At 33.0% G+C, this 26,694-nt stretch overlaps 3 protein-coding genes across 4 annotated transcripts; 2 read left to right on the forward strand and 1 right to left on the reverse strand.

The window, feature by feature from the left end:
* The first annotated feature begins 621 nt into the window (after window positions 1–621).
* Window positions 622–3,201, forward strand: LOC128187854 (uncharacterized). The gene is made up of 3 exons (XM_052858498.1): window positions 622–1,008; window positions 1,373–1,441; window positions 1,680–3,201. Exons 1-3 carry the CDS (start codon window positions 807–809, stop codon window positions 2,981–2,983), a joined length of 1,575 nt encoding a protein of 524 aa, XP_052714458.1. The 5' UTR covers window positions 622–806; the 3' UTR covers window positions 2,984–3,201.
* A 5,733-nt stretch (window positions 3,202–8,934) lies between these two features.
* On the reverse strand, window positions 8,935–15,904 carry LOC128166482 (hydroxymethylglutaryl-CoA lyase, mitochondrial-like). 2 transcript variants are annotated; one of them, XM_052831672.1, is made up of 10 exons: window positions 15,780–15,904; window positions 15,536–15,604; window positions 13,546–13,653; window positions 13,214–13,309; window positions 12,914–12,972; window positions 12,020–12,109; window positions 11,828–11,891; window positions 10,651–10,839; window positions 10,163–10,288; window positions 8,935–9,607 (listed from the first exon to the last, which is right to left on the reverse strand). In XM_052831672.1, the coding sequence occupies exons 1-10, from the start codon at window positions 15,855–15,857 to the stop codon at window positions 9,503–9,505; spliced, it is 984 nt and encodes a 327-aa protein (XP_052687632.1). In that variant the 5' UTR covers window positions 15,858–15,904; the 3' UTR covers window positions 8,935–9,502. The 2 variants fall into 2 exon arrangements, with proteins under 2 accessions (XP_052687632.1, XP_052687642.1); XM_052831682.1 differs by lacking the exon at window positions 15,780–15,904 and having other exon boundaries at window positions 13,214–13,329.
* A 3,010-nt stretch (window positions 15,905–18,914) lies between these two features.
* Window positions 18,915–26,455, forward strand: LOC128166475 (methenyltetrahydrofolate synthase domain-containing protein-like). Its single transcript, XM_052831660.1, has 10 exons — window positions 18,915–18,939; window positions 19,085–19,231; window positions 19,463–19,566; window positions 19,781–19,894; window positions 21,125–21,238; window positions 21,540–21,630; window positions 22,044–22,297; window positions 23,173–23,318; window positions 24,020–24,166; window positions 24,850–26,455. Exons 2-10 carry the CDS (start codon window positions 19,168–19,170, stop codon window positions 25,391–25,393), a joined length of 1,578 nt encoding a protein of 525 aa, XP_052687620.1. The 5' UTR covers window positions 18,915–18,939; window positions 19,085–19,167; the 3' UTR covers window positions 25,394–26,455.
* The last annotated feature ends 239 nt before the right edge of the window (window positions 26,456–26,694 follow it).

Genomic DNA, 26,694 nt, shown 5'->3' on the forward strand with positions numbered 1-26,694 from the left:
TTATCTTATTCGTTATCTTATAGAATTTCATGTGTTTTAATCAAGATATAATTCCGAATTCTGTGATTTCATCACATCGATGAAATGAAATATTTTGACGTGTTCAGAATATCCGACCGTACCCATGATGTAAACCACATGTACCTATTGTCAATCATTACAAAACAAGGATAACAGTTTGACTTTTATATCCAGGTGAATCATTCAAATGTTTCTTGCAATGACGTAGACAACATAGATAATATCTACACGGTATGTCAGCTGAGAGGGAAGGGTGTCGCTGTGTAAACAGATGTATCAGTATTCGATGTGTAAAAATGTTTTCTTTAAATGCAATTTTAAGGGTGAGGTTTTAATATTGTTTGTTAAAATACCTGTGGGATTTCACCCGCAATTCACCCCTCTACTGTCAATTTACGTACTTAAATCAGTAAACCCCTGAGGCACAGACAGGAACAGATTTGAAATAACATTTCGTAACGTTCTTTCCGGATAAAATCCGCAATCGGGGTACATAAGTCACCGCCTTGCAAAAGTTTTTATAATAACAATAAACGTTATGTATATAATCCACCTCGGAATTTTCCCTCAAATGATAGGACACAAAAGAAAACCCCTTTAAATAAAACGACACCTCATTTGATTTGTTATCTTCATTCAATCTGAATTCTAGCCTCTGTATTTTAAATGGTTCATCGCTTCGACATGTTTTCCGGGCATATGTGTCCGGCTGGGAATATAACTTTCATTTGTACGTACATTGTGCGTGGTTAAGTTTACCGATGAAAGTTTAGTGGTCCACCATTATGAGTAGATATTTGTTTCTGTCTTGGTATGTAACCCTTTGTAGTTTTGGTGTCTTACGATCGCAGTCACTTTTTGACGAATATGATTTCCGATGTGAGGAAAGGCGAGACCAAAAGATTGCTGCAAAACTGCAGTTATACGAAGACAAGATAAAAGCTCTGGAAAACCAGATCAAAAGTATTGATCTAAAAAACCAAAAGGGTGAGTTAGTTTATTCTAATTACGGAAAAAAAACTATTTCGACTTTGTAAAAATCTTGGTACTCTAAGAAAAATGTCGCCCTGCCAGACAAGTGTCTGTGTTATATTAGTTTTGTCAATGTACAGATTTCAGATACATTTTGAAAGAATGTGACTTCGACCATTCCGCTACAAAAACTTTCGGTCATCTAATTTGTCTAATTCGGGGGTTTTTTCTGTGAATTATTGAATGCATTAAGTTATTTCCAAAAAAGGCACAGGTGACGGTAATTTGAACCAAGCATTGTAATAAAAAGTGTCATTGAGTAAATAATAAACAACAGTTTGTTCCTAATTTGGATATTTCTTTTATTTTTATTTTTCAGATGCAGAGAAAATAAATGACAGAATTTTCAAATTAGAAGAAACGTTCCAAAATTTCACAAACAAAAATGGTAACGTTTAGCTATTGACAATCTTGGCAGTTATCAATTTAAATAAAAAATACATTATATTAAGATGGGTCAACATTTTATTCTGTCTGAGGGAAAAAAATCTCTTAGGCAAGTCAGTGGCAAAGTTTAAAAAGAAAAGATTATTGTATATATTTACTCGGCATAAAAATATTCATTCAACGCTTCAAATGTGTGATCTTCGAATGATAATGTTTTCATACATGTGCGTATTATATAGGTTCGTCTACAAAGCCAGCACAGTTAATGGGCCGGGAATTTTACATGGTATTTCCTCCACTGTTCTTTGATGGGGGCGACAGTTACTGTGTATTGTACATCGTGTCAGTCACCACGGGTACCTGTACTGTAGCACTGCCACTACTGACCAAAAGATACAACCTAGACCTAAAGCCAGGACAGAATACCCTGTTCCTACAAGCTTCATACATGGCCTTAGAGAATCAAATGGAAGGAAAGGGCGTCCATATTGAATGTAGCACCAGCGTTAACGTTTACGCGGCCAAGCACGACAAATTCACCACCACGGCATTTCTAGTTTTGCCCATTCACTCCAGATTTCATTACAAATATAGATATATTCCTTCCATTGAACCAAAGTCGGTGGCTCCGCAATATTATCATCTTTATAATAGTACTCTGTCCATAGTATCAAGTGGCGATAATAACGTTGTTACGGTTAATCTGAACTTAACGGAGAGTGATTCGATCACTATTGATAATCAGACATACTGGTACAACGAAAGCATTCGACTTTTGATAAATAAATATGAATCAATTGTGATATCTCATGGAATGGACTTAACCGGAAGTTCGGTTTCTTCCATTGATCCCATATTCCTTGCCACTGGTAACAACTGTGGACGGCTGCACGACGACAATGCGTGCAGCGGAATGTATTCTGTGATTCCATTGGATGACTCGAATGACTCAAAAAATTACGAGAAAGAACATCTGTATGTTGCACCTTTCTTCTATCCATTTTTAAGAGGATATAGAATTAGGATAATGTCGAAGAGTTTAGATTATCGTTTGCAATATACTGTAGGGAGTGAAAATAAAACGGAAGTCTTATTTGTTCAAAGTAACTTTGTAGATATTGATGTGGAATCGAATGACCCCGTCTTTATCCGTGCAAGTAGATTTGTGTCTGTGATGGTTATAACACCTGGAAAAAATAACACTGATGGAGTAGGTACAGCGTTCATGCTGCATGTTCCAGAACAACAGAATCTTCTTTCAGAATACCATTTTGTGGTACCAGATCTAAATACAACGAGTTATATAACAATCGTATGCAGAAATGTGTCGCAATTAAGACTTGACAATGGCGTCATTAATGGAGAAAGTAGAACTACGTATGGCGTCAACTCTGAGCCATATGAAGTGGTGGCTCTACCAATACCACCAGGGTACCACACGGCAACAAACATCCAGGACGAGACTTTCTCCTTGTATGTGTACGGGAAACAGAAGCCAAATCTTGGCTATGGATTTGTTGCAGGGTTCAAAATACAAGAATAATTTTGATCTGCATGATTTGATAAACCTTTATAGATTGTTTTACTTTTTATTCATGTGATTTAATTTGTCCATAAAAACCTGATTTTTTGCATACGATGCGAGATTGTGTAGTGCTATAATAATCAAAATGCCTGTGATCACTTGTATTCTAGTTTTGATATTGTTCAATTTACTATGTGAAATTTTTGAAAATAAATATGTGCCAAATAAACCTTTAACATGTTTTAAAATGTGTATTCATTGGTAAAAAAGAATATAGATATGATATTAACATTGGGGTGTCTAGTCGTATTAGTTAGCACTTTTAAAAAGGTGGCTTTAAATTAGAGTAATAAAAAGAGTAATAAAAATGGGAAGGTTTAACGTTCAGAAGTCATTTCAATGTTAGACTGAGGTCAGATGAAAATTGTTTAAACCTGATGTCTAGACTATGTAGCCGGGCGGGAAGGGGAAAGGTTTCAAAAGGTGATGAAGAGTTTATAAAAATAGAGTTGTTACACGCATTTACATGAATCAAGAATAATTACTCATTTATTAAAATTGATATCAGATGTAAAAGATAATTTTATAATGTGCGTGATAGAGAAAATTGAGAAAAAAAAAACAAAACAAGAGATGTGCCCAAAAATTTCGATTTCGTTAACAATATCCCATTAGTATCGAATAATGCAATGAATTAAGAAAAGAAAAATGTAAAAAATGTTTTTAGTAGATGCTGCTGTATGAACAGAATTGCGCGATAATTTACGTAAGAACTATATCTGTAATTTATACTATTTGTTGAAAGGTGAAGTTGATTGCAATTGAAAGCTTTGATTTATACATCTTAAGTTAACCATGTTAAAACACAATGATTTAATGTAAGTATTTATAAATGGATTATTATTTTCGACAATTATAAATAAGCCAAATATAAATGTACATGAATGTAAAAACACCGAATTTTAATGGCGTTTCATCTAAGAAAACCTTACCTGATTGGATATCAAATTAACCTTTAGTAAAACATTATCTATATTCTTTACCCCAAAAAATTAAAAACTACATGGATTTATTTAGTTGGCAAATGTTAATCATTTACATTTGACAGCAATTAAAGTATACACTGCAGAAAAACTGTTCCATGAATAACTCTGCGGCCGTTTACTGGGAATATACATATGCCGAATTTAAAATTTACGACCTAGCGGAAATGGAACAAAGATTTTTAATTGCTTCTTTCCCCAGTTTCAAAGGCATCTAATCCGTGGGGTATGAATTTATTAATACTTGAAGAAGCCAGGTGTTTTCAACTTTTTAACAGTATATATTAACGTTTTTTTATTATCTACTTTCGTATTCCAATGAAGTTTTGTTTCCTCTCCCGTCCATTTGAATTTGATAAAATGAAAAAAAGAATTAAATTGAATTCGCGATCAGCATTCAACATCTGCAGCCTGAATTATGATAAGTATGATGAATATATATATTTTTTAATATCGTCTAATGAAAACAAAATTCAAATTTCTGGTTTCGATGCAATAAGGACATTTAAGTTACGACTTTGCAGCGTGACCTTTGGAAGAAGTGAATGAGGTCGTATATAAATGAGGGGTGGGTGTGTTTGCTTTGACAGACGACCAAGTATCAAATTTTATTTTGATCGATTTCCTGGATCGTCACTTCTACTGTATACGCTTGCACTTGAAATGAACTTGAAAAGTTCACCTTGCAATAGCAGACGAGCGAACCGCTTGGCGTGAATGCGCGCTGAAGATGAGTAATTCGTGAAAGTTTACTTCATATCAGAGTTTGCAACTTTTACTTACCAGAGGGGGGACTATTTGATCCTATCGCTACTGTTCCGAAGGAAACCAAGGCAGTATGTAAATACAGAGCACGTGCGAAGTGATTCAGTGGAAATTAAAATTCATACAACGTCCTTTAAAATTTGTCAGTTCGATCATCATTTTAATTCGAGCTGTCAAATATGTTAGTCATTTTGTTCAATATCATTGATGATACATGTATAAATTGATTACGCATCTGCATTGAGATTCAATATTCGATTGATCGTATGATAATTTGTTTTATTTCAACAGAGATCGATGATGTTGTTAGAAATTTTACACTGATTTTTTGGTCGATAATTGAGATGTATAATGTCTTATTTTCATTCAGTTTTCATGTGCTTGCAATTATTTGCATGTTATTTCGCTGAGAGGTGTAGAGTTGTCACCTGTTATGCGGAAACCGATCACATGTATTTATAAGTTAATTATGTCTAGAAATGCAAAGTGTCTTTTTTAAATTAACAATTCCCTCATATAAAACATAAAAATTATTGTTTGTATGCCTGCATGGCCAGAAACCTTTATTCAAAAATTTCAGTTTAAAATATACTTTGGGTATGTGCAATCAATTTTTTTAGGGGAGGGGGGAGCTTATAATGATATTTTTTTCAGTATTTAAGAGCTGAAGCTGTGCGAACAATCGAAGCGTAAGATGTAGTTGTATTTGTCGAAGGTGAATAACATGTCAGTATAATTGTCAAAAAGTTTGTGTAAATTGTGAGTTGTTCCGAACTCCAATCATACAGCATGTCACAGTTTTGAAACATAGCCGTAGGTTAAAGATCCCCGCAGCCAAGGCATACATACCTATTTAAGATATAAATCAACAAAATGCGTGGGCGCGATAAGAAAAAAAAAATGCATTGTTCATTAGCAGACAAAATATACAGCTTAGATTGTAATTAATCTTAAACAGAAGCATTCTTCGTAGTTATCGAGATCAAACATTGTTAAGAGAAGCTTAGTGATATATATCGAAACGTGGAATAAATATTGCTTCTCAATTAGTTAAAAAATAGGACCATGGATACCGTCTCCTGCACTTTTTCAAAAATGGTCGTACATCGTTCCCAGTTAGTCCTGGAACGTGTTTCATTTTAAGTTTCCTCATCCCCCAGGCTTGGTATCTTTGCCTCGACAGACCCAAATAGGAATATTTGATACAATCTTTAAATTCTTATCTAATCGTCGGCATCTGGCATGACAACTAATAAATATATGGTATAATGAAGCATCTCCTAAGTATGTGAAATCCACAATACCTCCTCTATAACAGGGAAATAGTATGCAAGAATCAGTCATGAATAGGGGTCCTTTGCTAAATGTACAAAATTCATAACTTCTGTGTCCGGGGTTCTTGTGTTGGTGCGAGATTTATAGTAAATGTGCAGTATTTCCTAAAATATTGCAGCGGACAGCATTATAATTCTTTAATTGGATTTACGGGACTTCTGTACACAAATGAACATGATGTTCCAATGCTCTCTTCTTCATTTATGATTTGAAAATGACCTCTGCAAAAAGAAAGTATAATATTTAGTTTTTTCAGCATACATGCAAAATTGTATTTACGATAGTATATTGCGTCTTTCAGTACAGTAAAACACGCTATTAGTGAAAACGCTTATAATGAATTGACAATTATTATGAAGAAATGATCTGCATCCCCCATTCTCAAAACGTCGAGGGTCCTGAGTGGAATCGCAGCCGTCCCACAAGTGGAGTCAGGACATTGGCGTGGTGAGGATGCTATCAGTATTGAATAAATATTTGTTTTGGATATTTTCTTTTCTAATTTCCTTGTATCTACTTAAAAATCTTGGAATATGTTGACGAACAAAGTTAATTGTTATATGATCTATATTTTTAAATTAATGTGCAAGTATGTTCAACAATTAACATGAATTGTTACCGAATTTCTTTGTTTCACTTTTTTTTTTTGGTTTGATTGTTTTGTATTTGGGTTTTATTCTTTTCTTTTTTTTTTCAATTGAATAAATTGTTAAAAAGGATAGAATTTAACGACAAATGACACAAGAAAGTTCGGTAATGTACAGCGGCATTAAATTAAGAAAATATAGTGATGCGTGTTCTTGATTTAATTTACACGTGCAAAAAATTATAACAATATTAATTACATCAGTTTTAAATTAGAATATAATCCATCAAGTTTCCCCTCGGTTTATCTGTGAGTATCATGTTTAAAATCATACTTTCTCGAAGTTTGAAAATTCTAATACGAAACACCTGCCTCCATAAATTATTTAAGAAAATATTAAAAATTGTCAAAGTAGTACATCATCGTCTTTCGTAGATTTAATTTTTGTGCTTTTAACACACTCTGCTTTGGCAGTAATGAACTGAATGCATGCGTGTAGGAGGGTTAATTGACATCCAAATACTAGATAATCGCAGACCAAAAGGTATTTTTAAATGAAGGGAAATCATTAAAATGACAAGTTTGTCAAATTTTCTGATCTTTTTGCTAAAAAATATCTATTCTGACATATTTCATCTACCATTGATGGGTTTGCACTGAAAAGAAGTGTTTTTCGGGGTTTTCCTTCTATTTTATGTTCAATATCAGGAACGATTTTTGAGTTGATTTTGTCTGATTACACGGTATTGTGCAACAAGTTACATCCGGGTGGTTGAGAATTTAGGACTTATTTTGTGTCTTTTAAGATTTCCTTAAACTACAAATAGAAAAAACAAGTCCGTGTACGAAATTCTAAAATAATGAAATAATACGGGGGTTTCCGGTTCGTTTTGCAATTAACAAATTAAAAAGATTTCCATTTGCAGTGTATATGATTGAAAAAAAAGCATACAGTACTCCTGACAAAAAGTTATTTAAATCTCAAAATTCTATAATGCTTCGAATTTAATTTTTTTAAGCTTCAAATATTGAAATCCATTTTCTCCAATATCAGTTCAACGAGTTTGATAATTAAAAGGAAGGGAATACTAGAGCCATGCATGTTATCTTTTTATAAAAACCGTGAAAATTAATAAACAAAATAACTTCCGATCGGAAATTAGGGTGTATGAAGTATAAAAGAAAACATTAAAACAATACATTAATCAATTAGATTTTGGTATTGCATGGAAAGAAAAAAGAAGGGCACTGAAATCAAGTATAAGACTAATGTTAAAGACTCTTATTGCCATCTACAGTTAAAAATGAATCTTACACTACATAAACATCATCAGACCAGATTCTTGGATTTTGCACTAAAATGAATTTAAATGAGTTTAATTTGAAATAATAAGACTGTCGAGTATGATAAACATCGTACTAATTTTTAAACACCTGTGTGTGTGACCACAAGTTTTGAACGCAATGAAAGTTTTGATAGCAATGAAAGTAATGAATAAGGATCTCGTAACTTTTAAGGAGAAAACGATAAAAATACCTTTAATTTGAGTAATGCATGTTACCTAAATCAACAAATAGCCTAATTTGGTGTGTAGGTGCTTATGTATTAACACCCAGATTTAATTAATTAGAACTGTGTCTACCCTAACCTTTTAGTTTGGTAATTTCCTTTATAACCAAGACATTTTCTGTTTCCTTCATTGATATTTTCACCCCTGTTCCAAATTTCTCTCAATGAAATGAGTGCATTAATCAGCATTCAATGAACTGTTTGTACCTGGACAGTACAAGAGCACATACTGTAATATATGCAGCTGGCATACTGACATTTAAATTCTTTTCCTATTTCACATTGTCCTCATTTACCCTTTTTCATTTCATTGAGAAGATGTTATATGTCACTTTTTGAAAACAGGACATTGACTTTAAGTAGCCTTGATAATTACATGTCAAATTTAGATTCACTGAGTGAGTAACAATGACTATGTACTAATATTTCTACAAGGTTGCACTAGTACTTGTATATGATTAAAGATCAAGTACAAACCTCCCCCTTTCCAACACTTATATCTGCAGACTTCCTTGTAAATTATATTCAATTTAAATTCTTAATATTACAAGATATTGTAATTTTTTCCTTCACCATTTAATGAACAGTTTACTGTTCTCAAATTAAAACTGTGGTTTACAAGTCTTAGAGTAATCCTTAACGTGAGAAAATATGAAATAAGACTTAAAACCTTTGAAAAACAAATTTAATACTGTGAATCATCAACAAATATGACACATCAACAAATATCTCACATCATAGCAGAATGAATATATACAAATAAAATACAGTATCTAAATATCATCAGAAAGTTCTGTAAAAAAGACATCTACAAAACAATAATGTTTATTGACAGTAAGGGAGATAACTGATATTCAACAAACTAGCACTTTTAACATCTCACATGAAACATGATGAATGTAATACAAATCAGCAGGTCTACCATGAACATAATATGTAATATGATATATTTATAGATGCATGTCCATAGTTTACACCCTAAACAACACTCATATATCTGTAAGATTTATACACATGACTTGTACACTCTATATCTAACATACAAACTACTGACTCTCAGAGTTTACGTATACATTACAGGAACTTGTATCCAGTATCTCTTAACTAGAGATTTAATGTAAGAAATTCTTTCAGCCATATACAAAAAGATATGTACTCTTTTTGTGACACTGTTGAGATTGGGCTGTTCAATTCATATCAATGTCATCATGTACATGTATATCTATCAGGAATTCTTGTTATAATGAAGATTTCATGGCTTGTCCCACTTTAGAGTGTGTACTTCGTCCTAATGCTTGTGAAATAAATCGACCAGCTTCCACTGTCTTCTGCAGATCAACTCCCTGTGAACAACAGAATCATGATAAGAAGAGGGCTAGGTTTTATCAATTGTTTACAACTGCCATTTTCAAATGCATATGAAAGGCCCATAACTCATTTTGACTAAACCAAATATCAACAGATACAATGCAATAATGTATTTAACCAATGTAATTTTTACATAATTGCATTTGTAAAAGATATTACTCTATTTCAAATTTGCCCTTACATCAATGGTCATTTTTTAAGAAGCAAAAATTCCATCTTTATTGGCCCTAAATAATATTTGATTGCAGCAATGAGGGTAATTGGAGCAAACTAGAAAAACAGTAAAAATATCTATGTTGACTTTAAAAGTGGCCTGGCATTTATATTCCACACTGCAGGTGGAACTCATTGTAAGAATAGTCCTCTTTTGTTGTGGCATAAGAAAAGGGAAAGGGGCTTCAAAACTTATTGTTTCTTCACATATACATGTACATCAACCAGAGTTTTAGTGAAAGTATATATAAGCCCAGCTGTTATTTTCACACGTGAAAGAAGGTATCTTGTAATAAAGCAAAATCAGAGTTTCTTACTGTTTTAATTCCAAGCCCATCCAGCATGTACAGTACATCTTCTGTTGCCACATTGCCACTGGCTCCCTTGGCATATGGACAACCCCCAAGACCCGCGGTAGAACTATCAACGACAGACACGCCCATCTATACACAGAAAGAGAGAATGACTTAAATTCTCACTAAAATTACCAAATAAAGTGGAAAAGTAAAATCAAATTTTCATCATTTTATGTGCACCTTCATTGATAAATGCAATGCTCAAGTTTACATTTTGTAAATGAATACATTCAGTTCTTTTTTATACAGTTAAAAGAAGAAACAACTGCACTATCTACAAATTGCCTTATGTTATGCAAGAAGGTAATTTGTGCTAGATAAAACTATAAATTTTCTTATCAAAAACCATTCTCCTACTTTATCATCCTATGATTAGTTTCAAAATTACTGTACATCCAAGAGCTTATCAACATTTGTATGCTTTGCCGGATTTTTTTAAACACCATTACCTGTAATGCTGCCAGGATATTAGCCAGAGCCTGTCCATAGGTGTCATGACAATGAACAGCCACTTTTTCAATTGGGACATGTTTCGTTACAACGTCAATCAGCTGTTTCATAGCTCCTGGAGTTCCTACACCAATGGTGTCACCAAGGGATATTTCATAGCAGCCCATCTCAAACATCTGCTTGGCAACCTGTAATTCATTAGTTTTGATATATCATACATTTTAACGAGGCCGGGTCTAACTTGTTCTGCCCTAGATTTTTGAATGAAAATTTCTACTGATATAATTATTATTTTAAGATAAAAAAAATAAGACATTTACCACACCGTTTGTTTAAGGGGTCATCTCAAAGTTTGATAATTTTTAACATAGGACCCTATGGGATTTTGCTTGAAATGTATCAATTTTGCACATTTTTTTAAGACTTCTGCCCTAGAGATTTCTTTTCTGTTTTACATATTAAAGTTATTGCTAAAAGGCATCAAATGGTCAAATAAAAAAAACCCTTTTACCTCCTGGTCTTATCAAAGTTGTTTTTTGTATGCCCAATTTCCCAGATTTGTCAGATAATGGCTATTTTTTATTTGACAAAGGCGGAAATGGTGATCTTTACAGTATTATTAAAACATTCAGACTTATTTAAGTAATAAATAAATATATAACATCACATATTAAGGGTCATAAATTTAAAATATGTGGTTACTGTCTTGAAATATGAATTAAGCTATATTTAGGCGAGTTAAGAAAACGTGAAAGTGGGCTAGACTTGCTAAACCTTATTCACGTTTTTGGCTCGAGCCCAAATATAGCTTATACTTTGAGACATTTATGTTTATTCCACAATTAATATCAATTTTAAGCATCAAACGAGCTTTTTCAACAAATTTCGCTGAATATCTGCAGTTGAAACTATCACGCCATGGCGTCAACAAAGCAAAAAGATGACGTCACAATACAAATGAAATGCTGCGCGAAAGCGTGCATACTCGATCTGTACTCAGCCTCGTCAATTGAATTTATCACAATGAAAATTTCAAATGCTTCATAGTGGTTATTCAAGAATTCAAATCATATTTGATCAAAAGTGTGATTATCACTGCTAAAAGTTTTATCATAAGCAGTTAAAGCTTTCAAAACACATTCAACTAAACATCGTTATCAAATATTTTCAATTTACCTGTGCAACCTTCTCTGGTGAGACAATTTTTTCATAAGGACATCCAAGAACACACGAGACATACCTGCAATATAAAGACTTGTAGTGTTTGCTTTGCGATTTTTCATAATTTCATAAATTTTCATTAATTGCTGATATATACACAGAACACAGACATTTAACCCTGTACCGGTACATTTTATTATCACTTACCCTCTAACAGGCAGTTTAATTTCCTTAGCTAATTTGACAACTTCTTCAAATCTCTGTAAACTCTCTGATATACTGCAATTTATATTTTTCCTGAAAAACAAATTGATTTTAGATATTTAAACTATCTTGTAAATTTGCAATCTTAAGAATGGTTCAAAGTCTTTATAAACACTTTCAACACACTTGCTGAATTGCACACGATTTTTTCAACAGACCTTTGAGTTTTTATCTGATGTTGCTATAGTCTGTCCCAAGATATCTTGGATTCACATTTTGCTTAATTGCTTAGTATTTATAAATACCTCAGGGTTCAAACGATGTTCATTCAAAAGTATAAAAAATTTCCAAGATTTCTCAGTCGAAACGCCCCTGTTAGCGTATCAGGTTTCAATACAATGCTAAAAAATGTGATGTCTACGGAGATTTTGTATTGCAGCAAACCTGGATGATAACGTTGAAAAATTGCGTGATGTATTCCGAGTGTATTCCGAATGGAGTAAAGATGTAAACATTCCCCATTATAAATCTCCGTAAGGAATCTGTTTTGTTCCTGTGAATTTTTCTGAGTGACAGTTGATAATGTGTCAATGAAATTATCTTGGAAATTATCCTTTTCAACTATTACAAGTGAACTTCTTTCACAGGTATGTGTATTTTTTTTTTTAAATCGTCCAAATATTCTGCATAAATATCTTGGGACAGACTATACACATTGTTATTTTTAAGAAACATAATTTCCTCATGAAAAGGGAAGTCACTGGACCATTATTATACTATTTCTGTGCAGTGCAACTGAGACTCAATAGATTTAGTGATAGATCATCTATGCACTCATGAATCCACGGACCTACCAGTTTACTGCACATTATTAATTCACTAGATCAATAAACTTACTTGCTAAATGTTTCAGATGCGGCTCCAAAAATTGCAACTTCATTAACACCACAAGAAATCTATGAAGAAAATGCCAATGCAGTAAAAGGTAAAATACATGTGCATGTTTGTGTACAGTAAATTTACATACACCATTCAGATCTATTCTTTACGCTTCAATATTCAAATTGAACAACGAAAAAGTCCCACAAAATGTTTTCAGATATTAGTTCTTCAAACATTTACAACAAATATATATACTGTTATACATGTAACAAAAGTAAAGAAAGGCCTTTGGTATGTTAAAATGATATAACTTACAGCATCTTTGAGGCCTTTCAGATTTGGAGTGAGAGCTGCATAAGTGACTCCATCTCTCCTCTTGATCAATTTCAGAACTTCTGCATTGTCTGCCATCTGAAAATTAAGACACAAACCTGAAAGTACAATATTACTACATATATATATATATGTTTCTCTTTTAATCATGAATTATAATCTCTCTCTATCTCTCTCCCTCCCTCTCTCTCTCTCTCTCTCTCTCTCTCTCTCTCTCTCTCTCCTCTCTCTCTCTCTCTCTCTCTCTCCACATATAATTTTATGATTTCTTGCAGAACAGTCTATGACAGAAATGGTGTTTTTATGAATACTACCTGTGGGACCCATTTTGGAGACACAAAACTTGTAACTTCAATGACTGACAGTCCTGCATCAGACAGCTTATTGATAAATTCCACTTTGGTTTCTGTTGGCACAAACATCTGTTGAGATAAGAAAATCTAATCTGAATACTGTATTTGGAAGAATTTTTACCCGTTTCATTGGGTTTTCTGACAGTGAACATTTTTTCTCAAATGTAAACTGGTGCGAAGCTTCGGCAAGCACTGCGAGCTCCAGTGACAATGCCTGAACAAACAGAAAATTCACACTTCTGCTCCCTTTGACATACAGAAAATTCTGTCGTAAGATTCGCACCCCCAGTAAGATGTAAATTGCATAAAGCCTCCAATGTCATGTTCTCGTGAGATCAGGTAAAAATGTATTTTAAGAATGGAGTGCATTTTAAAGACGAATTTCTGAAGATGAACATTCTGCTAATTCTATGAACTGGTTTGTTTTATAAGCTATTTTCTTGGCAAATTGTTCGGAGCATTGTAACTCTGACAGAAATTGTCCAATGATGTCTGCTCTATTAACATGACGTCAAAATGCCTAGACTGAGCATGCAACCTTTAGCATAATGAAAAAATGGATAAGTGGATCCAATTGTGCATGGTTCTAATGAATCTGATAGTGAAATTGGGATCGTGTTATTGGCTTCGCCCTTACAAAGCCACTGCGTACTGTGTAACGTAAATGTTTATATATGTATAGTAGAATGTAAAATATTTTAATTCTATTTATTTTTTATCACATTGATGCATCCATCAGGTAAACCATGGTTTTTAATTAATCTATTATCTGTATGAAACATATTTATCAATTCAATTTATGCTGCGTTCGCCCCAATGGTTGCACCTTATACATATTATACTTTACATATAAAGCATAATTTTCATATCTCTGTGTAACTAGGTTACAAAATTGCCATACTGGAAACTGTAGTGAATTAGAGACATATCTACTTCTCACTTACTCAGTGTAAATTTAAACTACCCGTTAATTATATCAATTTTAATTTTTATGACTAAGTAACAAGTCTCTACATTTTTCTCTAATGGCAAGACCTTCCCAAGAACCTGATCACATAAGAAGCACCATGCAGTTTTACATGTTCAACTGAAACCTTTTGTAAGGGAATGGGAGAAAAAAAATGCTGATCAGACTGGGATGCAAATTCGGGCCTCCTCAACATGCTGAATCTGTAGTCAGGTGCTGTACCAACTAAGCTAGAAACAATAATCTTACTGGGACCAGGCTACGCTCAGGTCACAGTAAGAATTGTCCCATAAACTTGCAATGTAGCAGCCGCAAAGCGGATCTGCTTCGCGTCGCTTTAAGTCTGTTGAAAATAATCTGCAGGGGGAAAAACACATTTTTATACACCACACACATTTTGGACATGCATTTGTAAGTTAAATCCACAATATAATCCATTTGATGGTTCGCATCAATGCATATTGTTAATATAGACTTTTGTAGTTGTCTTCCTTTTTGTCGGAAATCGCATTTGGAATGTCTCTGATATTATCATTAACATGGCAACCGTAAAACAGCGAGGTTTCAAACGTGATGTTCAAAGTGGCAGTGATTTTGTTGCAAAAACAGTGAATGTGGTCAAATGGGATTATGAAAGACCAACATTGTAGGTATTTGAGACTGATCATATGAAAATTTAGGCGAGATACAGCTAGATCGATTTTTTTATTTGCTACGAAGCCAGTATATGGGACGAATTCTATCGTTAAACTAGGTCCGTAGGACATCTGTCATTTTAAAAATAGAAAATTCTTATCTACAACTAAGCTCTGTTTTGTCAGTATTTGTCCTTTCCTTGTTTACAAAATTTTGCTTTAAAAACTCCAGAAATAGAAATGTCTGAGCATGGTAACATCCCCGAAATATTATATCACATGTTTTCTGGTTATTAAGGTACACAACAACACTTGATAATACCCATGTCAAAAGTAAGAATTTACATACCTTTTCATTCTGAAGTCCATCTCTGGGTCCCACTTCTACGATTTTTACAAATGATGGTAAACCTGTACTCTACAGAAAAGAAAGTAGACTGTGCTTATTTTGTAAAACAAATTCGAGGAAATTCGAGATTTCCTTCATTTCATTAGTATATGTTACCCTTTAAAACACACTAATTCGTGTCACGATTCGTAATTTTAAAATAAATATCACAAGATTTTTATTTCAAGAAAGTATATATACATACAGCACGCGTTGAACAGCTCCTTGCTTGCTGTAAACACACTTTGTAAAATGAAAACATTCTAACAAAACAGGAAGCCATTCTGCAGAACCGGAAGCCCAGTTCTTTTTCTGCAGAAAATAAACTAAGCCAAACTCTTAAAAAAGTTCAAAATAAAGTTATGAGACGTAATTACACATCATTTTATTAATTAAAATGGAGCGGTGATACAAGAAAACTTCTGAAAAATTAATAAATATATCGTTTGCTTTCTATTTTGTTGCAGAGTTGCAAAATGGTAGCCTCCATCATGCCACGTTGAGAAATCCACTGTCAATATTCACCAATTTTCACTTTTTTGCATGGTGTTACAATGTGCAGTTTCATTGAATTAACTTTATTGGGGTTTAATGCTTACTAACAAGTAATTAGATTAAGGATATTTAATCGAAATTGATGTAATTTTAGAGTTTAAAAGAGGTGTGTGAAGTGAAATTACACCGGTTGGAAAGTAGATTCTACAGTATATTATTTGAATGTCTAAAGTCGTAATGTATATTGGCATCTTTGTAATTTGTAGGGACATTGTGTAATTAAGACTGAAAAAAATGTTCAAATTTTATTTTTTGGAAATTGACTTTCATTTTGGCAATTGGAAGCCATGCGTTATTGATAATGGTGAAAAGTTCATGAGTGTTTAACATCTCTTTTAAAGTGTACAAAAAGTATTTTCTTTTGACAGAAATTTAGATATAAGATTTGATTTACCTTTTTACTTGCTGACTAATTTTTATGGATAGACTGACTTTATGTTGTTTATAATATGAAGAGTAGCTTTTTTCATTAAGTAAACACATTTTGTGTAGAATAAAGTAATAGGATTTTTTAAGTGTTGTCCACACCCTGTGACTTAAACTTTTTAAGACAGTTGATTTTTTTCTCTCCAAAACTGAACCCATTTCTGTTATTTTAAAGTTGAATATATGTCAGAATTCCATATCTTTAATGAATGTAAAAGAGAGGGTTGGTTTGGAGAACTTTTTTTAAGATGGGGAGGACCATTTAATGTGAATCATACTTGCCAACCTCCAACATGTGAAAATCTGGTCATGACCAGATTTGGAAAGTAAAAAATCTGGTCATAGCGCGTAACGACATTCACGACATATTTACCATGCATTTCATAGGTATATACAGTAGAAATATGTGTTAAAACTTATGTGTAATACTTTATTGCAAAGAAGCATTTTAACTAACAGTTGCTGATTTTGAATTTTGTAAAGTGATCTGACACAGAAAATGGTAGGTTGTGTTCAGCTAAAAAAATGCAAAGAGTTTCTGCTACATTAACCTTGCTTTTGAACTCTGTAAATGATGGCATGAAAGTTGTAAGTGACTTGGAAGACTTTTGTGTATTAAAAAGCATTCTATATATGACTTAGCGTTTTTGAATGTTTAGTCAGATCATTTTGGGCACAAAATCCAATATTCAAACGTGCGTTACATAGAACACAAAAGCCTCGTTTTGTACTCGATTACTTTGTTTTACCTATGGGAATTCATTTTCCCAGATATGTTGATAGGTACAAAATATCATTTTCTTTTTGTTGGTTTTGATTCCGCTGGCCCCGACGAAGACCTTTTCTTATTGGAAGCCATCACACTTAATGATTTAAACCTTCGCTTAGTCAAAACAACTCACGATAATAATTACACTTAATGTGACTGTAATAGCCATCGGCATTGTTTACGCGTTACGTAAATCCAAGCTCAGCTTGGGTTCATAACTGGAAGTCAAATGCGCAACGTAATTTACGAACCAAATCCGGAAATCGGGAGATTTTCGGGTTGTTCGACCAAAATCGGGTGAAAAGCATGACCCGCCGGGTCATAAAAAATAATCGGGTGAAGGGTTGAAAAATCGGGTGTGACCCGACGAAATCGGGTCAGTTGGCAAGTATGATGTGAATATTATATAATTATAGTTGCCCCCATTTAATCAGCATGATGCTGTTACATGCAATAGAAAATAGAAGCTGCAATACCAAGATTTTATTTGTACATTAAAATTGGGCCGTCCAGTACCCTAGTCCCAATACTTCTTTAAACAAAGATCTAAAAATGTCAACAATACAAATTTACTGAATTGAATTCATGAATGATTAAATTTTTTAAAATGAGTTGACAAAACAAATTTACTGAAATGAGTTTACGAATGATTAATTTGGTAAGGTGACTTTCCCCTTGCTAAGAATTATTCTGATGTTGATCGAGGCAGGTTCATTTTATCAGGGCTAGGGAATTTCTCAACAATAATCTGATCTGGCTATCAAACATTTTGAATTTTAAAAATTAAAATACTATGCTGAAATAAATTCATCTGATTTTTGTTATGTTACCAGTACCTAGAAATGCTAGGAAATTTTCCATAGCAATTAAGACATGATTTATTTTAACTATTTTTTTTTAACCATATGAGCTTTGTATTTATTGTTATTATCCATCTAAAAGTTATTTAGTTTAGATAAATATTTCTATCTATTAAAAGAGACTAATTCTACAGCTGTAATTTGGTTGAGAGTTTCAACCTTTGAGAAAAAAAATATTGGTTTGCCCTAAAAAGGACCAAATAATCAAACTAAGAAGTTGTAAAGACCAGTGTATCTAGACCCTCTTTTTGTGGGTGTGTGATAGTATCACCTATGACAGATGTTAATTCTCTTTCTTGCCTTACAAGATTTTTATCTTAAAGCATTCTTTTAAATTACCTTTATCATCCTGATCCAGGTAACACAAGCTAAATTTTACATTCTCTTGAAAGGTAATTTTTGTAAAAGCTGTAAACATATGTGAAGTAGTGCTTCTATTTTTGCATGGATGTCAAAATGTTATCTGCACATGTGTCCTATAGTGTGCCGTGTTATCTCATAATAGCAAAGTACATAAACTATTTGGTTTAAGAACTTATCTATTCTTTTTCCACTCAATTATTGATATTGCACCACAGAATAAAATACATTGGACTTAAAGTCCGGTGAAAGTACATTTTATTGTGATTAACAATTTAATTGTGACAGTATATATTGCAGAGATTAATGTGGAGATAGCATTGTTATCATAGAATATTTAAGATAAAATTTGGACTCGCGTTTTTAAGATCAATAATGTAGAAAGGTGGGATCAGGTAGGATAGCATGCATTTAGTGAAATTTGGTGGATATTTGATGGTGGTATTATGATTCTTTTTTGTAAAGTGTTTAAGTTATATCAAATATTGCAAGACTTTAATTTTTCATATGATAAATGTATTTTTTTAAATTTCTTTTTAGTGTGACATGTTCATCTAAACCTGATCTAAAGATTCTCAAGGAGTGTATAGAACAAGCCACAGATTCGCCCTTTTGCTTTGATAATGAGCACAATGCCCCCAAAGCAAACCAAAACCCCAAACGAATCTGTCCAAGAGATGGGGAAAGGTAGGATTATAAAAAAAATTATAAAATATAAATGATTTTTACTACATGTATCTGTATTGAAACACATAATTTTATTTTACTTGAGAAGGAGGGAACAACCTTTTAAAATGCTTTTGGTGTTGGTTTGACCACATGTAAATGCACTGCTATTTCATAATACTGTATTGTGTATCATGTCATATGTATGCTTTATTAAATGAAAATATATTTATACAAGTTGATTGATTACAGAAGTGACAAAAGAATCCATTCGCAAGTCCGTGTGGAATTATTTGGAAGACAATGATTTGGTTCAGTTCCCTCGCCCAGTCCATCACAGGATTCCAAACTTTGTGGTGAGGTCCCATTCTGCATGTACACATGCTCCTGTTAACCTCTTAACCCTGAAACACTGGCAACCCTTTTAACCGATTTTTTTAATTTTATATGTTTAATTGGGCCCTGCTTAATTTATGAAAAGTAATGAAATATTTCATCAATAGTGATGCTATTTGTGATATTAATTTATACTATGCATAATTTACATGAAGATCTCATGTATGCTTGTAGGGAGCTGCCACTGCTTCTGAGAAGCTGACAGAACTGGATGTGTTCAAGAGAGCCCAGACTGTTAAAATCAACCCAGATAAACCACAGGAAAATGCTAGATTTCTTACTATGGAGGTATTTTTTATTTGTATTTTTAGTCATAGTTAATTTTGTGTTTGTTTAAAATGGCAAAATTTATACCCTATAGAATGATATATTCATTTTTAGTGGTTAGTGTAACAAAAATGATGAGTTTGATACTCTATAGAATGTTATATTAATTTTAAGGATGACGTTTACTCAGAATGAAAAAAAAACCCACTGATGATAATGAAAAACCAACTATTGTGTGTTATAGACCTTACATGGTAGTGTCATTCTTCACTTTCAAAAAAGTAGGTCAATGACCTACTTTTTGAGTTAATGGCCATTGAATATTTTTTGAAAATTTAAGAAAAATCCATAAAAATTTTTCACTATGATTGAGATTTTCTTAATTGTGAAAATAATACAAATTGCTTAACTCTTTAACAAATGAAATACAGTTTATGAATGGTAGTGACATTAAATAGATACAAAGCATTAAGTTTTCATTCACAATTTTTATAGATATTCTAGTCCGAATTTCTTCTATCAGTTTTCAAATTACTACCCATTTTTGATTCAGTATAACAAAAAACTGAATAATGATAATGCTAAGACATTTATAGTATTAAACTAAGTATATTGACCTTTCTCTGCTGGCATGAAATTTATATGAGGTCAATGATCAAAATTTTGAGATTTGGTGTCTTTAATTATTTTCAAGCATTTTTCAATATTTTTGTAGTGTGTGCCATGCGCTTATCTAAAGAAAAAGCAAAATAAAACCAACAGAAAATATGCAAAATTATGTTGACTAAGAAATAAAATCTTAACTTTAAATATTATAGTACTACCAAAAATATTTCAGTGGAAATCAAAATCTGAAAAATTTAGTCCGAATTTCCTCTGTTTCGCTAAAAGCACAAACTTTGTCAGAGCCTAATTCCATAATTTAGTAAAACTATCTATTGTTATGTCAATAATAATTCATTTCATAAATACTTTTTGTATTTAAAACAAGTTTTACTCATGAATTTGAACTTTTTCACAATCCTGATTTGAGAACTCCAACCCTGAGTAAACAATGTCCTTAATGAGTTGTTTAATAAATTTGAAGAGCTTGATACCCTTTGAAACGGTACATTCATTTCTAGTGAGCAGTATAACATACATATAGATATTTTACTCATTAAAGAAAATCTACTGCAATGGTAAATGTAACTTTATTTGTTGCTAAGTATACATGTATAATGGAGACTTCTGTTGATGAATTTTCTGAAGGCTGAGAAGACTCTTTTGGTACCAACACCTCGATTACGCCATGGTCTGTTTAACAAACTGTTGCCTCCACAGGGATGTGGAAAGGAGATTCTCCGCTACTGCTCTACTTCTCAGGTATGTACAGAATTTGTGATCCCACATAGTCGCATACTTCTTTTCGAACCTGGTATAGTAATAACGTATGTTTTCATCTTCAGTTTTATGCAAGTATCACAAACTTACAAACATCATATTGCGAGTTTCAAGAATGCATAATTTATGCAAGAATAATTTTTTCAAATATTAAATCAGTCGGAAAATTTTATTTTTAGTAGTAATATGTGCCCAGTCTATTGTTATTTAAAAGAAAATTCATTCTTAAATATTTTCAGTGGGGAAAAAATGATACTTTGATGCATAAATGTGAATTTTACAGGGATTGAAGGAATACAGTGTCCCCATTGGCTTGGAGGCCAAGGTCAAAGTTGATTTGGTTGTTATTGGATCAGTTGCTGTTTCCAAAGAAGGTAAACAAACATATGGAAAAAGGAATGAGATGATTTATATGAAATAGCATAGTCTGAAAAATTTTGATTTTCTAGTTTGATGTCTCTGACAATAAATACTGTAGAAGCAGAAATATTGGTTGAGGATTTAATTTTGTTATTTTCGTTGGCAGTAAAAATCAAGGAAATTAAATCCATGACGAATTTTTAACCAAATTTTAATGAATTATTAATGAATACAAAGAGATAATGATTTGACAAAATTAAATGCCAACAGAATTTTTTGGGGTTCAAAAACAGCGAAAGTTTGACCCAAGGAAAATATGTGCTTCTACAGTATACATGGATTTGCTTTCAAGATAAAAAAAAAAAAAACCCTTATTATTTCTTAAGTGATTTAGTTGCCATGCATTAGTTATTCATTTGCTTTATAGGATACAGAATTGGTAAAGGGGAGGGCTATGCTGACCTTGAGTATGCCATGATGTGTGCTATGGGAGCTGTGACCCCGGACACCATTGTTGTGACCACTGTTCACGATACCCAGATTGTTGACATTCCCGAGGAGCTGATGGAGGATCATGATGTACTGGTGGACTATATCATCACAGACACCCAGGTCATTAAGTGCAACCGCACTAAGCCTAAACCCACTGGCATCATTTGGTCCAGGCTGACTCCAGAAAAGGTACGTTTTTAGAGGGATAAATATCACACTGTATACATTTTACCTATGTTATCTCACTAAACACCAAAGACCACGGATATCTGGAAGTCAGTTGGCATTTTCAGTCGTTTTTAGCTAACAGAGTTGAAGTCGGGAGCGTATGCTATACCCTACGTATCAGTTTTTGTCTTTGCTAAAAGTTTTTGTAGCAGGTTGTGAGGTCACATATATTACTAATTTTACCAAACTTACTCGCATCATTTAATACTCATATAATGTAGTTGACAGGCTTGGATGCTAAATCTGAGCCATATGTTACGGTTGATGGAAGAGGTAAAAGTTTTTGGAGTACTTGAAAGATTTTGGAGCAGATACTTTTGCATACGTGTATCTAAGTTATTACTGTCCAATCTTTCTTAAATGTTTACAGACGGTGCATCTTGTAATACATTTGCAATTCACAGGCTTAAGCTAAAGCATCCAAGGGTGCTTAAACTTAGTAATAGATATTGGATGCTGGAGGAATTTAAGGTTTCAGAGCAGGTCCATTTTGATGGCCTTATCCTAGTTAATATTTGACCTAAATCTTTACCAAACTTGCTTGGATAATGCATTTTGTAATATGTATTGTGAAAAAATAACCTCCAAAGACAATTACTGTTAATTGTTTTTGGTATTTTTATTACATGATCCATCTTGTTCATGCAAGAATATGTCAATTATGCACATAAAAAGAAAAAGGGAAAAAAAACACATTGTGGAACCAAAAAATAAATTATGTACATATTTATAAATAAGCACTTATTTAATGTATGCATTTTAAATATTAAAGACATTTATACCAAAAGCACAAAATAGAATTCATTATGATGGTGATGTGCATTGTTTTTGAATAGGTCCGCCAGGTTCCTATTTTGAAACATCTTAGAGAAAAAGAAAAGGAGGCAGGAAAAGACGTAACCTTGAAAGATGGGCGGGAAGAGGAGGACATACCAGAAAGGGAAGACAGGAGACGCATGGACTCGGACTATGGAAGGATGAGGTTTGTATTGTTTCTTAGCATGAGTTGACCAAACTTAAAATTACTGTATTGTATAACTATGGATGTTAATACAGGTATATTTGTGAGAGGTCAAACTGCTATTTAAGGTGATCTTCTTTTATAGTCTGTCCCAAGCTAACGTTTCCGTCACTTTTTCTTGATTTTAAACAAACAATCACCTGTCAAAGAAGTACAATTCAAATTGATGAAAGAGAAAAATCCAAGATTTCTTTATTGACACGTCATCTATTTTCACCCAGAGAAATTCACAAGAATGAAAACAACTTTCCTGTTGAGATTCATAATGGGAAATGTCATCAATTATCATTTGGAAGTCTCTCGTAATACCTTGCACAATTTTTCAACATTATCATCCAGATTCTTTTATGTCTTTTGCAATGCAAAATCCCCGTAGACGTTTTATTTTAAGCTGTGTATTGAAATGTGACAAGCTAGAAGGGCGTTTTTTGAGAGAAATCTTGGTGTTTTTTATGCCGTTTGAATTCTACATTATTAAAGATAAAAGATAATTTAAGAAATTAAGCTGCATGTATTTATTTTATGTCTAATAGAAATGAATTATTCTATGCTTTTAATCATTAATGATGTTATCATGATATTCTGCAGTGTGTAAATTTTTTGCTATTCAGTTGTAATATGATTTTACTTAAGAAGTAAATTACATTTTACATTTATGGTAGGTTCCGTGGAAGAGGAGGCAGATTCAGAAGGTTCCGTGGTGGACGTAGAGGAGGGGGACCCTACAGAGAGAGGAGGGACACCGAGGAAGACCGTGGAGAGTATGCTGAAAATGGGGAGGAACCTGGAGATGACAAATCTCGTCAAAGGTGCAGGAAGAATATATATCATTAAGTTGTGTGTTGTAGAACAATAAAACTTCTCTATATAGGCAGCTAGCCAGACCATACAAAATATCTTGCATTATAGTACGCACTTGATGTACATATAAGAAATGCAACTCCAAAGTTGTGATTGGGGTTCAGAGACTTATGTTTCTATGAGTGATATATGCAAGGTTTTGATCCACATTTATTTGGCATGAAATGGAAGTGGTCTTGATTAAGGTGGAATAATACACCTGGAAAAATCACTCAAATTATTAGTAAATTATTTGATTATGAAAGATATAATGATAAGGAAACTGTACATATGTCAATTAAGCAAAACATTTGCAGTTTGGGGATAAAAAATGAATATCTAAAAAAATTAATTTAGTAAGTAACAACAAAAACCCATCAGGATTCAAGCTTGTGATGTACGGATTACAAGACCGACACTTTATCCACTCAGCTACGGAGCAAGTTAAATGTTAATGTCGATAAAATACTTTTAATAAAACAAAATGGTGTTTCAATAAGAGGTCAGCCTTTTTGTGATGATGTGTTATTCCACCTTAAATTGGTAACCATTGAAATCAAGTTGCTGTCAAATAGCATTCAATCATTTAGGTAATGTCTTCGACATGCAATAAATAAAGAATGATTTTTACTATTTTATTTTACAAATTCAGATTCAGAAGGAACCGTCGTTTCCGTAGACGTAGAGGACCTCGCCGTCAAGATGATGGAGACAATAATGAAGAATCACATGATGATGAGCACGAAGAGGGTGAAAGCGAGGGGGAGGGTCGTCGTGGACAACCCAGACGACGAAACATGCGACGTCGCCGCCCACGAAGACGTGACGAGTCAGAGAACACCGGAGATGATGAGGAGCATGAAGATTACCGCCCAAGACGACGCAGAGGACCCAGGACTCGCGCCCCCATCCCGACACTGTTTGTAGGAAGTATCCAGAGATCAGTGCGAGTCAGCGAGCTGAAGGGAGAAATTCGCGGTAAGGATGTCAACCCTATCCGAGTTATCTGGAATGGAGCTAAGGGTTATTCCTTGCTCCAGTTCCAGGAAATGCAGGAGATGGAAGCTGCTCTGGATGCCCTGCAGAATCTGGAAATCCGTGGCAGAAAGCTTAGGGTGGAGAAATCTAACCGGCTGAAGCACGACGACTCCGATAATGCACATGATGGGGTAGTGGATGAGAAAGCAGATGATTAAGTATTGAGGTTATCATGTAGAACTGGTAATGGAAATGTTTTGTTGCTTCTTTCGAGTTGAGAACAGTGAAGGATTGTTTTTTCTTCCATTTTATTCTTCAATTCTTTATTTTCAAATTTTGTATTCTTTTCATCTATTTTTCATTTATTGTTATTTTGCAAAATTGGGAATGTAATTTGTTTAAAAATGCATAACTTCTCAATTTTTACCATTTAATATTTGACTTTTTAAATTGTAGGAAATCTACTGAATAAATTTAATTTGTTAATTTGTATTTGTAAAATCATCAGCTTGTTATTCATTACATGAGATTAATTGTAGGGTTTATCAATTATTACACTGTGTCTCAACATTTTACACATTGTTATCATCAAAATTGTTAAAATAGAGCAATAATTTTACCTGTTTTCATGTCCTTACTGACCTTTCCTTTGGCATAACAGTTACTTCCTCACTTTTCACGTCTTTAGTTATTGTTTTCTATGTTTTCTGTGCTTAAGGTTTGCACTGTTGCCAAAAAATCCCCAAATAGCTTTTGAATCATTATGTTCACTGTATTTTAAAAATTATTTTACTTAAGAGTTGTGTTAAGTATGATATGTTTTACAAGTTGTTAGAGTTTGGTATTTTTTTTCCTTGTTATATCAAGTATAAAGGTACATTGAATGATAAGCCTCATCCCCCACAAACTTATATCGTATTTAAATGTAATTAGTTATATTCCAATTTTTGTAAAAATAGTTTAATTTTAAAGTTTTTTATTGTGTGTAAATTGGTTGACATATAATATAGCAATATATATATATTTAAACGGTACCAATTACATGTACAGTAAAAGGTTGAGTACTCTAAATGAGATAGGATTTTGTAGAAGGTCAGTTCACCACATCAATGTTTAACACCATGTCCTTATCCTCTGTGTGTAGGAGTCTGCAGACTCTCAGTGCTTTTTTCATGCAATATACAGCGTAAGAAAGGCTTTATTGATGATATTTTTTCAGTTGTCACAATCAGATAGATGTTAATATACTGAGAATTAAAAAAAATTGTAAAATGAATAAAGAGTTGTGTTTTATCATTTGAAGAATATTGGAAAAGAATTCAAAATCAAATCACATGGAATAGGTTGGGCATGCACCCTTGATATCAATTATATCATTGAGCACGGTCCTAGCTATAGGATATTTAAACCTCACCCACTGACAGTGTGGCACCTTATATTTCGGTTTACTGGTTAATATAGTAGAATAGGTGTGGGATTTTTGAAAAACCAAGATACCAGAAATGTGCATTATCATGTA

The sequence above is a fragment of the Crassostrea angulata genome, chromosome 1 (assembly GCF_025612915.1).
Source record: "Crassostrea angulata isolate pt1a10 chromosome 1, ASM2561291v2, whole genome shotgun sequence".
NCBI lineage: Eukaryota > Metazoa > Mollusca > Bivalvia > Ostreida > Ostreidae > Magallana > Magallana angulata.